Source organism: Piliocolobus tephrosceles, chromosome 15 (assembly GCF_002776525.5).
Source record: "Piliocolobus tephrosceles isolate RC106 chromosome 15, ASM277652v3, whole genome shotgun sequence".
Taxonomy (NCBI): Eukaryota; Metazoa; Chordata; class Mammalia; order Primates; family Cercopithecidae; genus Piliocolobus; species Piliocolobus tephrosceles.
The window spans coordinates 29,179,345-29,196,158 of record NC_045448.1 but is presented as its reverse complement, the minus strand read 5'-3'; the positions used below and the strand labels follow the sequence as shown (position 1 = coordinate 29,196,158).

Genomic DNA, 16,814 nt, shown 5'->3' with positions numbered 1-16,814 from the left:
CACACACACACCAGACACATCACACATGCCACACACACACCACACATACACAACACACAACACACACACCCAGATACACCATCTACCACATACATATTACACTCACGCACCCACCACACAATCTCACATGCCACGCACACACCACACACACATATACAACACACACCATATATACCACAGACATATACACACCACACACACCACACACACAGACACACCACACATATATACCACAGACACACACACACATATACACCATGCACACCTCACACACCCTACACATACCACACAATACACAAAACACAAACATATACACACCACACCATACACACACCCCCTACACATATATATACACAACACATGCACAAAACACACACACCACACGCATATATACACAACACGCACCACAGGCACACACACCACACACACGCACACCACAGACACGTACACACCACACACCTCCCATAACCCATGCTTGCTGACCGTCTGCCCTGTGCACACTGATTAGTGGAGCAGTTCATCTGCTCTGAGCAGCCAAGGACAGGGAGCCACATCAGCCTGGCCCGTAAGTTAATGTTGGGAGAGATTTAGTCTCCACGGCGCTCCAGGCTCCTGGGGCTTCCGAGACATCTGTGGCCCTTGCATCCTGAGTGATGGGCACTGAGACACAAAGATACTGGCAGGAAGAGAATCTTCCTCAACGCTCTAGCGCAGCTAGGACCGGGGCCTCCTCTGTTAGGGACAGAGGGCACGTTCCTGAAGAGCGAAAAGGTATTTATTTCTCGTTAGGGGCAGAGGGGGTACCTCTGCTCCTAAGGAGGCCTCTGGAGAAGCCAAACACAAGGAGCTGTTTTCCGAGTCCCCCTGGCCTCCCATGTGGCAACCCCTCAATGCCTCGGGTCCCCTGATGAGGCACTGCCCGAGGCTGCTGGCATGGGTGCTCCTGACAACCCAGGGAGGCCGACAGTCCCACGCCACTGTCACAGATGAAACTGTGGCTTTGAGAGGCTGAGCAGCCAGCCCCAGACCACATGGCCTGGAAGGGGCCAGCAGGCTGGAGCCCGCGTCAGCTCGATGGTTCACTGGAGTGTGGTGTTTGCCGTTTGTGGGTGCTGTATTCTGCATTTGCTGTGCGTTGGGCACAGTATTCACATACACTCCGTCCCCGCTCAGGCACTCTCTCTTCCATTTTAATTCCTTGGATCCTCTCCCAAGGAGGAGGGAGGATGCCTCTCCTGACCCAGATCCTTAAAGCCCATCTCCGGGCAGCTTTGGCTCCACTCTTATTCGCTGTGTGACCTGGGGTGAGTCACTTAGCCTCTCTGAGCCCTCAGCCTTCTCATCTTTAATATGGAGGTCACCTTCTCTTCCAGACCTACCACACGGCAGATCATGTGTGTGCTCTGGGGAATGTAAGGCACCGGCAGGGGTACGATCCACTCTCAGTTTTCTCCCCTAGAACTGAAGCATGGCCTAGAGAAGCAAGACTCTGTTCTGCCTCCGCCAGACCCAGGCCATTGCTCCAAGGAGTCCTGGGGAGGCCCTGAGCTATGGCAGAGAAAACCCCCAGCAGGCTAAGCCTGCACCCAGACCCCACCTGGTTCCACCGCTGCCACCTGGCTAGGTGACTTCCCTGTGAGCACCTCAGGACTAAAGAGCCCGGTCCTCAGCCCACCCTTTGAAAGAAGAGCAAAATAGGAGAGCTACAAGCATGAATTTCCTGCAGGGAGTTTGTTCAGGTGCTCAAGAGTCACCAGCTTAAACACCTTTCTTGGGGCAGCCCTACAGGGGGTGGATTTGGCACCCTGCCTGCACGAGCTTCCTTGAGTAGGTGTGTGAATCATGTTCCTCCAGGTAAATCCTGGCCTGGGGCTATCATCAACCACTCAGCCACCCAACACTCACTGAACCCCCCAGTGTGTCCCGCATTGTGCTGGGTGCTGAGGAAGGGTGAGATCCCTGTCTCTGGAACTTCAACAACGTGACTTGGGGAAACGGTGAAATCAACATGGAACAACGCAGTGACTCGGACACTGCCTGAGGCTGAGCTGCCGCCCACGTCAGGGATTTAGGAATTAAAAGAGCGGCCAAGATGGGATGTCGCCTTCTGAAAAGGCTTCATTGTGCTCAGCAAGGCTGTCCAGGAAGCCAAGATGGGATGTCCCCAGAGGGGTAGGGAGGTGACATCTCCTTTTGCATGAAAGAGACCTCATGCAGAAAAGCTTGCGATAGCTCATAATCGCCCAGCATTTCCCAAAAGCTTTTCTTTTTCAATCAATTTTAGCACTGGATCTGCTTGAGGAAAATTAGTTTTAAGAAATATTTTAAGACATTTAAATCGAGGATTTTAAAAACTGCCCTATTCCCCCGTGGTTTCCTCCCAAACATGTTTATAAATTGGGGGTATTCAAATGCTTATGAAGACTGGGGTGAGAGAACGTGCACAATAAATTAAAAGGAAAGCACACCTGCTCCAACCTGGCTTCCCGGAGTCTGGGTGCTCCGAGCCTTCGCTGCATGCTAGCATCACATTACCTGGGAAGATTTCAAATATACAAATGCTGTGCCCACCTAGAGAGGTCTGGGTTGAGGCCCAGGCCTCCAAATTCTTTCAGATGCCTCCGGGTGATTTCCAATGTGCAGCCAGGGCCAAGGCCCCTGGTGTAGCTGCATGTTCACGGTCTGCCTCCTCGTGAGCACTGGAAGCCAGCCAGCGTTTCCGATTTCCCTCCTCTCACTGACAAGCTCCTCGTCAGTGGCCTGCTTCTCTCTTCCCACAGAGCCAGCCCTCCTCCCTGGCCATGCTGGACCTTCTGCACGTGGCTCGGGACATTGCCTGTGGCTGTCAGTATTTGGAGGAAAACCACTTCATCCACCGGTGAGTCAAAGTGACCGTGCTCTTCTTGTCATCCTGTCGCTGTCTGTGTGCTTTCCTGCAGATCTCAAGGGCTCACATCACTAGGTCTCCCTCCAGGGCTGTTTGGATGTAGGATGATTCGGCTTTGGTTTGTTGTTTTTTGTGAGAGATGGGGTCTCACTTTGTTGCACAAGCTGGTCTCGAATTTCTGGGCTCAAGTACCTCCTACCTTGGCCTCCTGAAGTGCTAGGATTTCAGGCATGAGCGATGGCTCCTGGCCTCTTCAGCTTTGTCTTTGAGATGGTAACTTATTCTGTCAGGGTTTCACTTGCCCCTTACATAAAACAGGTGTCATAAAATATCCTTGCCGGGGCTGGAGACCTGTAAATTAATTCTTAACCTCCTGTGAGGACCCCTGCCTGTATCTTGAATGTTCAAGTCCTATATCACTTTAAGGCTTCTCCCCCGTAGAAAACTGGGCTCCATGCGGGGAAGTTAAAGAATTGCATTTTTGACAATGGGTGGCTTACAGGCAAGGATGCTGTTGTATTCATCTTTGTATACCTGGCATATAATGGGGACACAATGTTTGTTGGATATATTATTTTTTTCTAAAATACTCTGAAATGAAGCATAATGATGGTTTTCATTACTTCTATACTTCATTTCTTCTATTATAATCGTTCTTGTGTTTAAAAGCTGTATGGACTGGGACATCATGCTATGAACATCATATATCATGTATGTCTTTCCTTGTGAAAGCTGATGACTTTCTCAGCTGACAGCTTGAAATCAGAAAACTAAAACAGATCATCAGGCTCTTTGCAGAGTTCTTCCTTAATGATTTGCCTCTAATGTAGTAAATAATAACTTGGTGAACTCACAATAATTTATTAACACATGTCTTCAAAGAGTTTAAAGCATGTTCATAATCATTAAAATATGTAAGTACAAAATAGGAAATGAGAGATGCTGTAAGAGCTTAGAAATAGACAATTATCATGCCTGTAATCCCAGCACTCTGGGAGGCCGAGGCGGGAGGATCACATGAGGTTGGGAGTTCGAGACCAGCCTGACCAACATGGAGAAACCCCATCTCTATTAAAAATACAAAATTAGCCGGGCATGGTGGGGGGGGGGGGGGGGTGCCTGTAATCCCAGCTACTTGGGAGGCTGAGGCAGGAGAATCACTTGAACCCAGGAGGTGGAGGTTGCGGTGAGCCGAGATCACGCCATTGCACTCCAGCCTGAGCAACAAGAGCGAAACTCCGTCTCAAAACAAAAAAAGAAAAGAAAAGAAAGAAATAGAAAATTATGCAAATATATAACAAGCTATGCTTTCTCCCTAATAAAAATGGGGAAACGAGAGGTCAGGAAGTACACCTGCCTAAGTTCCAAAGTCACTCCTAACATGAGGCAATCCACTCTCAGAAGAGCTTATCCTCTTACTGTCACTTCATCCTTTTGGCCTTCAGTTCTCCCTCTAGCTTCTAACCCTTTCCAACTTGCAGGTCATGCTGCTTCATAGAAATAATGGAAGCAAAAAAGGAGCCGAGACCAGCTCCACCATCTGCTGCTTCTAAGAGTGTATCAGTTCTGTTCTTTTTTTAAGGTCATTTTTCAGCCCTTTCCCCCGCTCCCCAGTCGCGTTCTTGTCCTTTGCATTGTATCTAGAACTTTCCATAAATCTCAGCTCTGGGCTTTGCCATTCCATTAGTCAGCCGAGACAAAGCTGTGCTCTTTTTGAAGTCGTCCTTTATTAGAGTCATCTTTCCATCTTTTGTCCATGTGCTGTTAAGTGTGGACTCCTCTGAGAGCAACCTGTGTCACCTTGGTGACCAGATGTCTTCCTTCACTTAGCATTGGGATCTTTTCTCCTTTTTTTTTTTTGGATCTCTGCCCACGTTGGTCACCATAGCATACAGATTCTCTGGCTGAGGATCATTTCCATTTGTCCTCTGACCTTTTGACATCTGCTTTCCTACAGCCACAAGACATTTCGATGATACCCAATGCTCTGTTGTTATGATGTCAACAGGATTACATTCCCTCAAGATTCCTGTCACTTCCATATCTAGAAATAGTTACTGAAGGTTGGAGTTAGATCCCAAAGCAATCGTTTATTGCTCTTTTCTCCTTTTTAGGAAATTAAATTGTCAAACACCAAATCAAGAAGGTATCAGATGATCTGTTTTAAGCAAAAGAAAACTTCTGGCAGAAATTGTCCATCTCAATCAAAGCTTTTCTTCTGGGGTAATTTGGTCATTTGTATGGAAAAAACGTCTTTTACATGTTCTAACTAGCTAAGAGGTCTATGGTGCATACCCACAACAGAGTTGCCTCGAATTCTCTCTCCCTCCACCCTTTATCTGCTCTTAAGATTCATGGACTTCCACACATGTATACTTTTACGCTTTTGGAATTCAGAGTGGAACTTCCTTACCAGATCCACATGCTTCCATTTTTTAAAGAAATTAGATCTTTTTCCTTTGGACTTGGTTTATTGCCATTTCATGAATGATGTGTCATTCTCCCAACTCTTGGTATGTTCTGTATATTGCATTTACCTTCTTGCCATTAAATTCACGATCACTTTTTAAAGCAGCCATTCCATACGCATCAGTGTAAAGACTTTTCTGGAGCCATAAATATTGCTCCTGGTCTACTTTGCTATATTTCTCTTGAGAATTAATGGCTATACAGCCAACTATTTTTCTTCCTTTTTGATGTCATATGTGTTACGCATGTATGGTTTTATGGGGGCATTTTATACACCACCTCAAAATTCAACTTAAACCTTCTGGATCAGGTCAGCAGTATTAACAACATGCATCTCCTACCTGAACCCATTATTCTTGTACCCTCAGCCATGATCCCATCAAGATCCTATTTTTTTAAATACTATCCTGGCAGCCAGTTGATTCTCTAAGTCCTTTCTTAGCCTAGGATGAGAACCATCCTAGGTTCTCATGATCCCATCAAGATCCTATTTTTTTAAATACTATCCTGGCAGCCAGTTGATTCTCTAAGTCCTTTCTTAGCCTAGGATGAGAACCATCATGAAACCAGTTGAACATGAAAACAGCAGCTGTGCTCCCTAAGTACATCTTGTTTTTTTCTGCACAGGAACCTTAATATTATTAGAGACCCATCCTAGACTTCTTCTGGCTGTATCCCTCATTCCTATATGCATGACCAGAATGGTAAACAGTCAGACAGTAGAAGCTGATGAGTCTTGGACAGTGGTTGACCATGCCTCAGGGGCAGGCCACAGGAAGGCAGGTCATCTAGAGTCAACAGCAGAGATGACAACTTTTTATCACCTGAAAGAAGTGATTCTTCAGTCATGTAGCTTAGCAAAGGCTTTAGATACAATCATGGACAAAAGAACCATAATGGCTTATTTAAAATAATAATAATAATAACTTTGGGAGGCCGAGGCAAGTGGATCACCTGAGGTCAGGAGTTCAAGACCAGCCTGGCCAACTTGATGAAACCCTGTCTCTACTAAAAATACAAAAAACTAGCCAGGTGTGGTGCTGCATGCCTGTAATTTCAGCTACTTGGGAGGCTGAAGTAGAATTGCTTGAACCCGGGAGGCAGAGGTTGCAGTGAGCCAAGATCACGCCACTGCACTCCAGCCTGGGTGACAGAGCAAGACTCCGTCTCAAAACAAAACAAAAAACTAGAAATATTTCTGAATATCTTAATCTACTTGAATTTGATTTCAGGGAAGTCATGCTGTTCTAAAACACTTTTTCAAACAACTGGCAGAAACCAACCAGTGGTTTGTTCCAAATCTGCCTAAGGTCAAATAACATTCCTTATGACCCTGTGTTATCTACTTTTAGCTTACTTTTTAAAAAATAAAATGAGGACAGTAATAGCACCTTGTGTCTTATAGGGTTGTTGTGAGAATTATATGTGAAGCACTTACAACAATACTTAGCACATAGTAAAAGGCCAATAAATCCCATTTCCTAGTATATTGCATTTCATTATGATTGCCCCATTAAACATTTTTAATCATTTCCCCTAATCCTTTTCCATTTCTCTGTAGTTGTGAGGCCTAGAATTGTTAAGGCTGTTTCTCTCACACTGAAGAATACTATACTAAAGGAAATATAGGGAGGAGAAGGAACTATTTAAACTTCAGCTTGGAGATAAAATCCTAGTGATGGACATAGTACACTTATCTTCCTAGGGATAAAATGAGGACATGCATTTTCTTTCTTCCCAGAGACATTGCTGCCAGAAACTGCCTCTTGACCTGTCCAGGCCCTGGAAGAGTGGCCAAGATTGGAGACTTCGGGATGGCCCGAGACATCTACAGGTGAGTAAAGACTGCCTCACCCCTCGAAGCCTGTCTCTTCCACCTCAGCCCCTCAAGCGAATGGGGTGTGGCTGCTTGTCCCTGACATCATCTCCTGGTACCCTGTCAACTTTCCACCTAAAATTTCACTAAGTTCCTTTTCAGGATATGGGAAACTTGAATTAGTGACCATGCCTGAAGGCCTAAATCCAGGATCGCACTTGCCGCAATAATTGACACCAAGTTCTTTTTTTTTTTTTTTTTTTTTGAGACAGAGTTTTGCTCTTGTTGCCCAGGCTGGAGTGCAATGGTGCGATCTCGGCTCACTGCAACCTCTGCCTCCCGAGTTCAAGTGATTCTCCTGCCTCAGCCTCCCGAGTAGCTGGGATTACTGCGCCACCATGCCCGGCTAATTTTTTGTATTTTTAGGAGAGACGAGGTTTCTCCATGTTGGTCAGGCTGGTCTCAAACTCCCATCCTCACTTGATCTGCCCACCACAGCTTCCCAAAGTGCTGGGATTACAGGTGTGAGCCACCATGCCCAGCCCACACCAAGTTCTTAATTAGGTTGTCCATCGGTTCCAACTCTAATCCGGCCATGCTCTGAGACATGGGATAACTTGGATACCTGATGTGGAAAGACCTTCAAAGCGAACTTTACTGAACTTCCTCAAGTCTTCTTCTCAGTCCTCAGGAATTCTAAGTGGCTATGGCTTTTATCACCCCAAGCACCTGCCTCCCAGATCGGGCAGGATGCAGGGCCTAGCTCATTGCTCAGCTTTAGCCACCCCAGGAGATGTGGAGTACAGTGCAGAACCCATCAGTACCTAACACAGCCTTATTTTTTTTCCCTGCCACATTTTCAAGGCTACATTTAAAAACATTTTCTTCAATTTTAAAAGCTAATACTACTTTAATTGTACTTTTGCTCACTCTTCTCTTCCCAGCCCCTAGTTCCTTTTTTTCCCCTGATTATTTACAACACTGACTTGCTACGTGAGCTGAGCAAGTCCCTCCTTGCATGGGATGACCCCTTCCCTAACTCACAGGGGTAGAGAGAGGAGCAGTGATTATATGGAGCTTTAACTCTTTGGAGAATAAGTGAGACTGATCCAGACACCACCCCTCAAGGCCTCAGTCAAACATGGTAACAGTCCCCAGTGGGGTGAGCATGCTGAGGCTATCACGTTACCACGGGGCAGCAGCACGTGGAAGATGTAGGAAAGACGTTTCTGGAGCGTCTACCACTGCTATCTGTCATACTCCTCTCCTTTGCTCCACTTCACCTTCTAACGCTACCCACAAGCTCAGCGTTCCTTCCTCTCCTTCCTCTCCTTCCTCAGAATACCCTGGGACTGCCTCTCATTTCAAATACAAACGCTGCAGCATGACTCCTCAAGCCCTCTGTTATCTGACTTTTCCTTCCCAGGCTCAGCTCTGACAGCTCCCAGCTCCAGGCTTCAACCACCCTAAGTTATCTACAGTCCTTCATTCCCCACCTACTCTATACTTTGTGCAATGGCACGGGTCAGGAATGGTCTTCTGGGAGAGCGTCTTTCCTACTCAGCTCCATCAGTGCCCTTCTGTGAAGCTTTCCCTGTCCCTCACCCCTGCTCAAGTAGAATGAATCCATTCTTCATTTGTGTCACTGAACCTTGCACATACCTGCATTACTGTATGCGTTGTTCTATATTGCAATGCATATATATCCATTTCTTCCACTAAACAATATCCTTGGGAGACAGAGACTGGCCTATTTATGTCCTCAACACATGGCAGAGTACTTGATACACACTAAATATTCAGTACATATTTATTGAGGTAATTAATTAATGTCAACAGCTGGCAGGAAGCTGCCTCCTGAACCACATTCAGAGAGGAGAACACCAGGCTAGACATGCAGTTGGCCTAACAGGCAGATGAGTTAATTTATTGGTTTTTATCAGTGAGTTGCATTCATGACATTACTGATGAAAACCAGTAAATTAACTCATCTACCTTGCAAGCCAACTCCACGCCTAGCCCTGTGTTCTTTTGTCTGGGTGTGTCATGGCAGGCAGCGTCCACACAGCTCTCTGGATTACTGGTTGATTGCCTATACTGAACTAAATGCTGTGAGTGTCAGAGGATCCAAAATGATTAAGACACAAGGCCTGCTCTCAGTTCTCCCATTTTGGATCTTGCATTACTGCAGATCATCAGAAACACACCATACTTACAAGGTTGCAGTAATGTTATTCATTGTGAGCTATAACAAAATCCAACCGGGAGAGCTAAACATCTGCTAGCAGGTATCTTAGTCATTGCATAGATCATTCCTCTCATGCCTCTCGTGGGTTATTTTGTCTTCTGTTAAATGACACCAAAGTTCTTAACTAAATGATCTGTGTGCCCCTGCTCTCCTCCTGAACCACCAAGGACCCTTGGTTAATTTGAGACCTTTAGTGGGTACACTATATTGTTGCCATTTTCTCAACCTTCCCGGCAGAGTGGATGCTTAGTGCCATCTCCAGATCCTAGTTTGGTTTTCCTCTCCTTCCCCACAGGGCGAGCTACTACAGAAAGGGAGGCTGTGCGATGCTGCCAGTTAAGTGGATGCCCCCAGAGGCCTTCATGGAAGGAATATTCACTTCTAAAACAGACACATGGTAAGTCTGCTATCATCCTCCAGGTATCCCTGCAGCCATAAGGTGGTGCTCCTGGGCCAAATGATTCCATACTTTACGCCGGGAGCCCCTGTGTTAGCAGGGAGGGAGAAGAGAAGAATCAATACACCCAACAACAGTGGTTCTCAAATGTGAGCATATATCAGAATTCATAAAGACTTGTTAAAATTCAGATTATTGGACCCTACCCTGGGAATTTATGATTCAGAAGGTCTGGGATCTAGCTGAGAATTTGCATTTCTAACAAGTCCCAGACTGATGCTGCCATTGCTGGCTGGAGGACCACACATTAACAGTTACATGTAATTTTAAATGGCAGATTGAACGCAGGCCCCTCACAAAGTACACATACACACACACACATACACACACACCGCAATAAAGGGAGTCTTTCATTTGCATTAAACCCTGCAAGGACACAACAATGACAAAAGTTTGGAAACTGGGAAGTCATGAACACGTGGTACCTTACTGACAAGACTAGAAAGTGGATCTCTAAACCAACAGTCCAGATCCAGAAGCAGGGCTGGTTCCCTCAGCCTAAGAGCCCCAGAAAGGCCCGGAAATTGAAAGTAGGGGTGTAGGCCAGGCACAGTTGCTCACGCCTGTAATCCCAATACTTTGGGAGGCTGAAGCTGGAGGACTGCTTGAGCCCAGGAGTTCAAGACCAGCCTGGGTAACATAGCAAGGCCCCATCTCTACCAAAAATTTAAAAATTAGCCAGGTGTCGTGGTACACGCATGTGGTCCCAGCTACTCTGGAAGCTTGGATGGGAGGATCACTTGAGCCCAGGAAGTCAAGGCTGCAGTGAGCTATGATCATGCCACTGCACTCCAGCCTGGGCAAGCAAGAAAGGGAGAGAGAGAGAGGGAAAGCAGGGGAGGGAAGAGGGGGTAGGAGGGAGGGGGAGAGAAGAGAGAAGAGAGGGAGGGAGGAAGAAAAGAAGGGGAGGTATAGCAAACAGGAAAATTCATGAAAGGTCTGTTTAAGGCATAACTAAATCCTGTGGCTGAGCTCCTCACCCCTGAAGCTTGCTGGCTGTCCCTCATCTACCATCAGCACAAGACTGGGGCTCTCTCCCTGAAAAGACTGAACTGAATTCTCTCTGGTCCTGGCCCCCACTGGCCCCTCAGCACCAAGAACACTGGCAACTGGGCAGGAGATCAGCTCATTTCTCTTTGGAGGACTGATGAAGAGAAAATGACAGATACAGTACTGCCAAGTGGGGCACAGGTGCAGTGTGCTGAATAATGGCCGCCTGAAGGTATGACGTCCTAATCCCAGAGGCCAGAATTGTTGCCTTATAAGAAAAATGGGTCTTTGCAGGTGTGATGATGTTGAGGATCCTAGAGTGGGGCAGCTGTCCTGGATTATCTAGGTGGGCCCTAAATGCCATCGCAAGTATCCATATAAGGGAGAAGGACCAGGAGATTTCATACACACAAAAGAAGAGGCAGTGTGAGCACAGAGGCCAAGACTAGAGATGCAGTCCCAAGTCAGGGAGGTCCCGCAGCCACCAGAAGCCAGAAGAAGCAGGGAACAGAGTCTCCCCTAGAGCCTCCGGAGGGGACACAGCCCTGCTGACGCCTTGATTTGAGTCCTGTGATACCAGTTTCAGATGTCCAGCCTTCAGAACTCTCAGGGAATGAACTTATGTTGTTTTAAGCCACCATGTAGTTTTTTGTTTGTTTTGTTTCGTTTTTTACAGCAGTCACAGAAAATTGCACCCAGTGAAACAAGCAAGCAAGCAAGCTGCCCACCAGTCAGTGTCTTACACAGGACTTTCCAATGCCTTCTTAATGTCCCAGTCTTAAAATATGAACAGACAACCCAGAATCAACAAACACTTGAGAAAATATTCTAATCTGAAGAAAACAAACATATAAAAAGGAACTTGAAAGAAGAAACACGTAGAAAGTTTACGAAAACTTTTTTTAAAAACTATAATATCCTCCGAAAGATCAGAAAAACTATTGCAACCATAAATGGATGACAAAAGGTTATTTTAAACAATACTTTTAGGAGGATAAGGAAATCCAAGTGTGATAAGAGGCAGCCTCGAGGAGACAGGCATGGCTGCCCTGAAGCCTGTGTGGGCTGCGTGTTCTCGCTTTCTTCCAAAGAGTATAGGGCTGGGGCAGAGGGGAAAAAGAAACTTCACAGTGGAGAGACCAGACAAATACAACCTCAGCCAGGTGCTCAAAGTCCACCTCAACAGTGATAAGTCTAGGGGCCAAGCACAGTGGCTTATGCCTGTAATCCCAGCTCTTTGGGAGGCCAAGGCAGGTGGATCACCTGAGGTCAGGAGTTCGAGACCAGCCTTGCCAACATGGTGAAACCCATCTCTACTAAAAATACAAAAATTAGCTGGGCATGGTGGTGGACCCCTGTAATCCCAGCTACTCACAAGACTGAGGCAGGAGAAATGCTTGAAACTGGGAGGTGGAGGTTGTAGTGAACTGAGATTGTGCAACTGCACTGCAGCCTAGGTGACAAGAGTGAAACTCCATCTCAAATAATAATATTAATAATAATAATAACAACAACAGGACTGGGTCGTGTTGCCGGTATGCACCCCTGATGTGATGAAAATGGTACTTTACCTCTGTGGTCTTCTTCCTCCCCATGTCCCATAACCACAGTCTAATCATGAGAAGAACAGACAAATCTCAACTGAGGAATATTCCACAAAATCCCTGACCAGATCCTCAAACCTGTCAAGGTCATAAAAAACAAGGAAAGTCGGAGATGTTGTCATAGTCAAGAGAAGCCTAAAGAAACAGGACAATTCAATGTAATGCGATATCCTAGTGGGATTCTGGAATAGAAAAAGGACATTCAGTGAAAACTAAGGAAAGCTGAATAACGTATGGGCTTCAGTCAATAAGCCTTAATTGTGGTTCATTAATTGTAACAACTGTATCATACTAATGTGATGCTAAAAGTAGCAGGAATCGAGTATGAGGTACAGGAGAACTCTGTATTCACAGTTTCTTCCAAGTTTGAGCTGTTCTAAATACCAAATCTTATTATTTAAAAATTTGATGACAGAAATGTAAAAGTAATGAAAAGGATGGAGTGTGAAGCTAAATAAACCTTCCAGAAAATAAACCTAAAAAGAAATGGGAAATATAGGAAAATATAATAATTTTTTATTTAAAAAATTAAGGGGTGTAAACCAAAAGGTCCAATTAGCTGACAAAATAGGAGTCCCAGAGAGAAGGAGCAGAGGAAATGAAGAGAATAAAGACAGCAGAGAAATCATTCAAGATTTCCTAGCACAGGACATAAATTCCCAGAATGAAAGAATTCACCAAGTGCCAATCACCACGGATTAAAAGGGCAAATCCTTGGCTGGGCGCAGTGGCTCATGCCTGAAATTCCAGCACTTTGGGAGGCCAAGGTGGGTGGATCATGAGGTCAGGAGTTCGAGACCAGCCTGGCCAAGATGGTGAAACCCATCTCTACTAAAAATACAAAAATTAGCTGGGCGTGCTGGTGGGTGCCTGTAATCCCAGCTACTTGGGAGGCTGAGGCAGGAGAATTGCTTGAACCTGGGAGGCGGAGGTTGCAGTGAGCAGAGATCACTCTAGCCTGGGCAACAGAGCAAGACTCTGTCTCTCAAAAGAAAAAAAAAAAAAAAGAAGGCACATCCTTAGGCCAATGGTGATAAAGATCCTGCAGACTTCCATGAAGAAAAAATTTAAAAATTAATAGTAAAAAATACTAGTGATAAAAGATAAGGAATCCAAATGGCATCAAATCACTTAACAGCACCACAGGAAACGTAAGAAGACAATGCATGAATGAACAACCTCCACATTTTGAAAGCCTGGCGCTGAGATCATGTCATATCGTGGCCATGCGTCCACGAATGGCCAGAGCTGCCTTTCTGGCCAGCATTACATAATGAAAGCAAGAGCCTTTGTTGTTTTTACACCAGTGAGATTTGGTTTTAACATAACCCAGTGGATCTCTAAGTGTGGTCCATCAGCACCACCTGGGAACTGCGAATCCTCAGCCCCCACCTCAGGCCTAATACAACAGAAACTCTAGGGGTGGGACTCCGCAATCTGTGTTTTAACAGATGATTCTGATATGATATGCAGTGAAGTTAGAGCACCAGCAACCCAGGGGATCCAGAGACAGAGAATAACTTAAGCAATTAAGTAACTGTCCCAAACACATGCACATCCCGTGACCCAACACTCCTATTTTTAAGTATCTACTCATCCCGAACACATGCACATCCCGTGACCCAACACTCCTATTTTTAAGTATCCACATTAGAGAGAAGATGACACAAATAGACTTGGGTGCTGGATGTTCACTTGCAACATTGTTTACAATAGAGGAAAAGCAAAACAAAAATAAAAACAAAACCCAACCCAACTACCCCTCAACGAGGAGGTGGAAAAATTTACTGTGGTTTACTTACATCATGGAAAACTATTCAGCGGTATAAGAGAACACACTAAACCTACATGTATCAACATAGATAAATCTCAAAAACAGTGTTCAGTGAGGAAAAAGCAAATTACAAAAAGGAGTAGGGTATCATTTATGTATAACTTTACAATATAAAAAACGTCTATAATACAGTATTGTTCGTGCTTTCACGCAGTGTTTAAAAATGGGAAACATACAAGGGTAGGATGCAGTCTGACTTCAGGGGAGCGGAGACAGGGAGGTGGGGTCTTAAGACTTCGGTCTCTTAAGTCTTCATAAAGAAAGGGAGAGCGGACACAAATAAGGCAAAAGATTAACATCTAGATACATAGATACTCTGGTCCTTTTTAAAGTTTTGACTGTTTCACAATTGGAATGCTTAAACAAATTACATAGCTGCAGGAATTGGGAAGTGCTCTAAGACAATCAGGCAGAAGGAGGAGGAGCTGGGGGTTTTTTGGCAAAGGTGGGCGGGGGGAAGCTCCTTACAGGAGGTAACTTCAATACCTGAAAGACAGAAAGGGCAGGCCTTGGAAAGATCTGGGAAACAGGCTTTCCAGACTGCAGGAAAAGCCAGTGTGAACAGCCAGAGGCAGGAATGAGCCTAGCTTGCTCGCTGAGAAATTAAATCAAGTCCTGATGGTCAGAGCTAAGGGAGCCCAGGGCCAGTAGGGGTGGAAGGGATGGGTCACAACACAGACGGCCTTGGAACTCAGATGAGGGGATGTGGATTTTATTCTAAACACCATGGGATGCCGGTTGAAGGGTTGTAAGCAGGAGTGTGATATGATCTTCGCTTTTTTTAAAAAAATCCCTCTGCCATTGAATTTACACTAGAGGCGGGTAAGTGAAGAAGGAAACCAGTTAAGAAAATCCTGCACGTTACTAGCTGAGAGAAAGAGGAGAGTGGTGTGGCTTGGTGGTGGCAGTGGAGGTAGTGCAAAGTAGTCAGACTGAAGACGTTTTTTGTTTTTGTTTCTGGTTTTTTTTTGAGACAGTCTCGTTCTGTCGCCCAAGCTGGAGTATAGTGGCGCCATCTCAGCTCACTGCAACCTCCGCCTCCTGGGTTGAAACAATCCTCTCACCTCAGCCTCCCAAGAAGCTGGGATTACAGGCTTGTGCTACCACACCCAGCTAATTTTTGTATTTTTGGTAGAGATGGAGTTTCACCATGTTGGCCAGGCTGATCTCAAACTCCTAACCTCAAGTGATCCGCCCACCTCGGCCTCCCAAAGTGCTGAGATTGCAGGCGTGAGCCACAGCGCCCAGCCTCAAGATCTATCTTGAATGTAGAGTTAACAGGACTGCTGACCGTTGGATAGGAAGTGGAGGGGTGTGGGATAACAGAGTCAAGGACGACTCCTGGGTTTTGGGCTTGAACAAATGCATAACCAGAGGTGCTGCTGAGTTGGGAAAGAATGGAGGAGGAGATGGTGTGGGTTCAGAAGGAGTTCCGTTAGGGCATGTTAAATTTGAGTTGCCTATTAACATAGGCCAGTGAAGCTGATGAGTAGGCATCTGATAGATGAAACTGAAGCTCAAAGAACTGCGTGAGATCTTGGAATCTGCTGGATGGACATTTAAAGATATTAATTTTCGGCTCCCATTTTTCCTAAGAGCATACCCTCTATCACACCTGGAGACCATCTTCCACAATGGCTTTTTTTCTTTCATCATAACCTCCTTTCAGGTTATGATTAAGGAGAAAAATGTAGCTTTTAAAGGCTGACACGGAGCAGCTTGTTATTTTAAAATCTTTTATCAGATTGTTATGTTCATTGATTCAAATGTTTAACAGTTTAATCAGCAATGATGTATGCTATTTCTATCATTTCAGGCAGAGCAAGTTTAATACAAAAAGAAAGTGAAGTTTTAAATATATATATGTATATATTTCTCTTAATTTGATTTTAAATGCTCTGGTGCAAAGCTTTGGACTTTGTCGCTCCTATTTAGGGCAGGCTTATAGGTGATGAAAGAACCATCTGGCATACAAAATCTAGATTTGCCCTATCTGTAGGGTTTCTAGATAAAATACAAAATGGCCAGTGAAATTGAATTTCAGATGCACAGCAAAAAGTTTTTTAGTATAAATATTGGAGCATACATATACTAAAAAAAAAACTATTTGTTGCTTATCTGGAACTCAAATTTAACTAGGCATCTGGTATTGTTATTTGCAAATATGCCAATCCTACCTGTTTGGAATTATCAGAGTTCTATGACCAATACTACTTATTGCCCCCTTGAACTCTAAGAAAATAAATATCCATGTGCAGTTCTATCAGTGCTCTCAAAGGATGCTATAACCTGTATCTATCTAGAAAAGCAGAAAACATATAGCTGTAATTCTTTAGGCCTTATTGCCAGTTTCTTGCTCATTTGATTTTGCCTAGTTAGTTTTGCCTTGAAGGGAAGTAAGATCACCAAACAGAAAGGAAGAATATACATGCCAGGCAATTTGTAGGTAGCAAAATCAAGAGATCTAATAATGTATTCCAGTCTGTCTCAGATTAGTTGTATAATAACC

The 16,814-nt window shown here is 45.0% G+C and overlaps 1 protein-coding gene across 1 annotated transcript in view; it reads left to right on the top strand.

The window, feature by feature from the left end:
- The window catches only part of ALK (ALK receptor tyrosine kinase), a 761,479-nt gene that overhangs the window by 730,810 nt on the left and 13,855 nt on the right, over positions 1-16,814 (top strand). Inside the window, exons 24-26 of the mRNA XM_023217284.2 lie at positions 2,781-2,878; positions 7,098-7,190; positions 9,716-9,817. Coding sequence (XP_023073052.1) covers positions 2,781-2,878; positions 7,098-7,190; positions 9,716-9,817 — 293 coding nt within the window. The remainder of the gene's footprint in view (positions 1-2,780; positions 2,879-7,097; positions 7,191-9,715; positions 9,818-16,814) is intronic.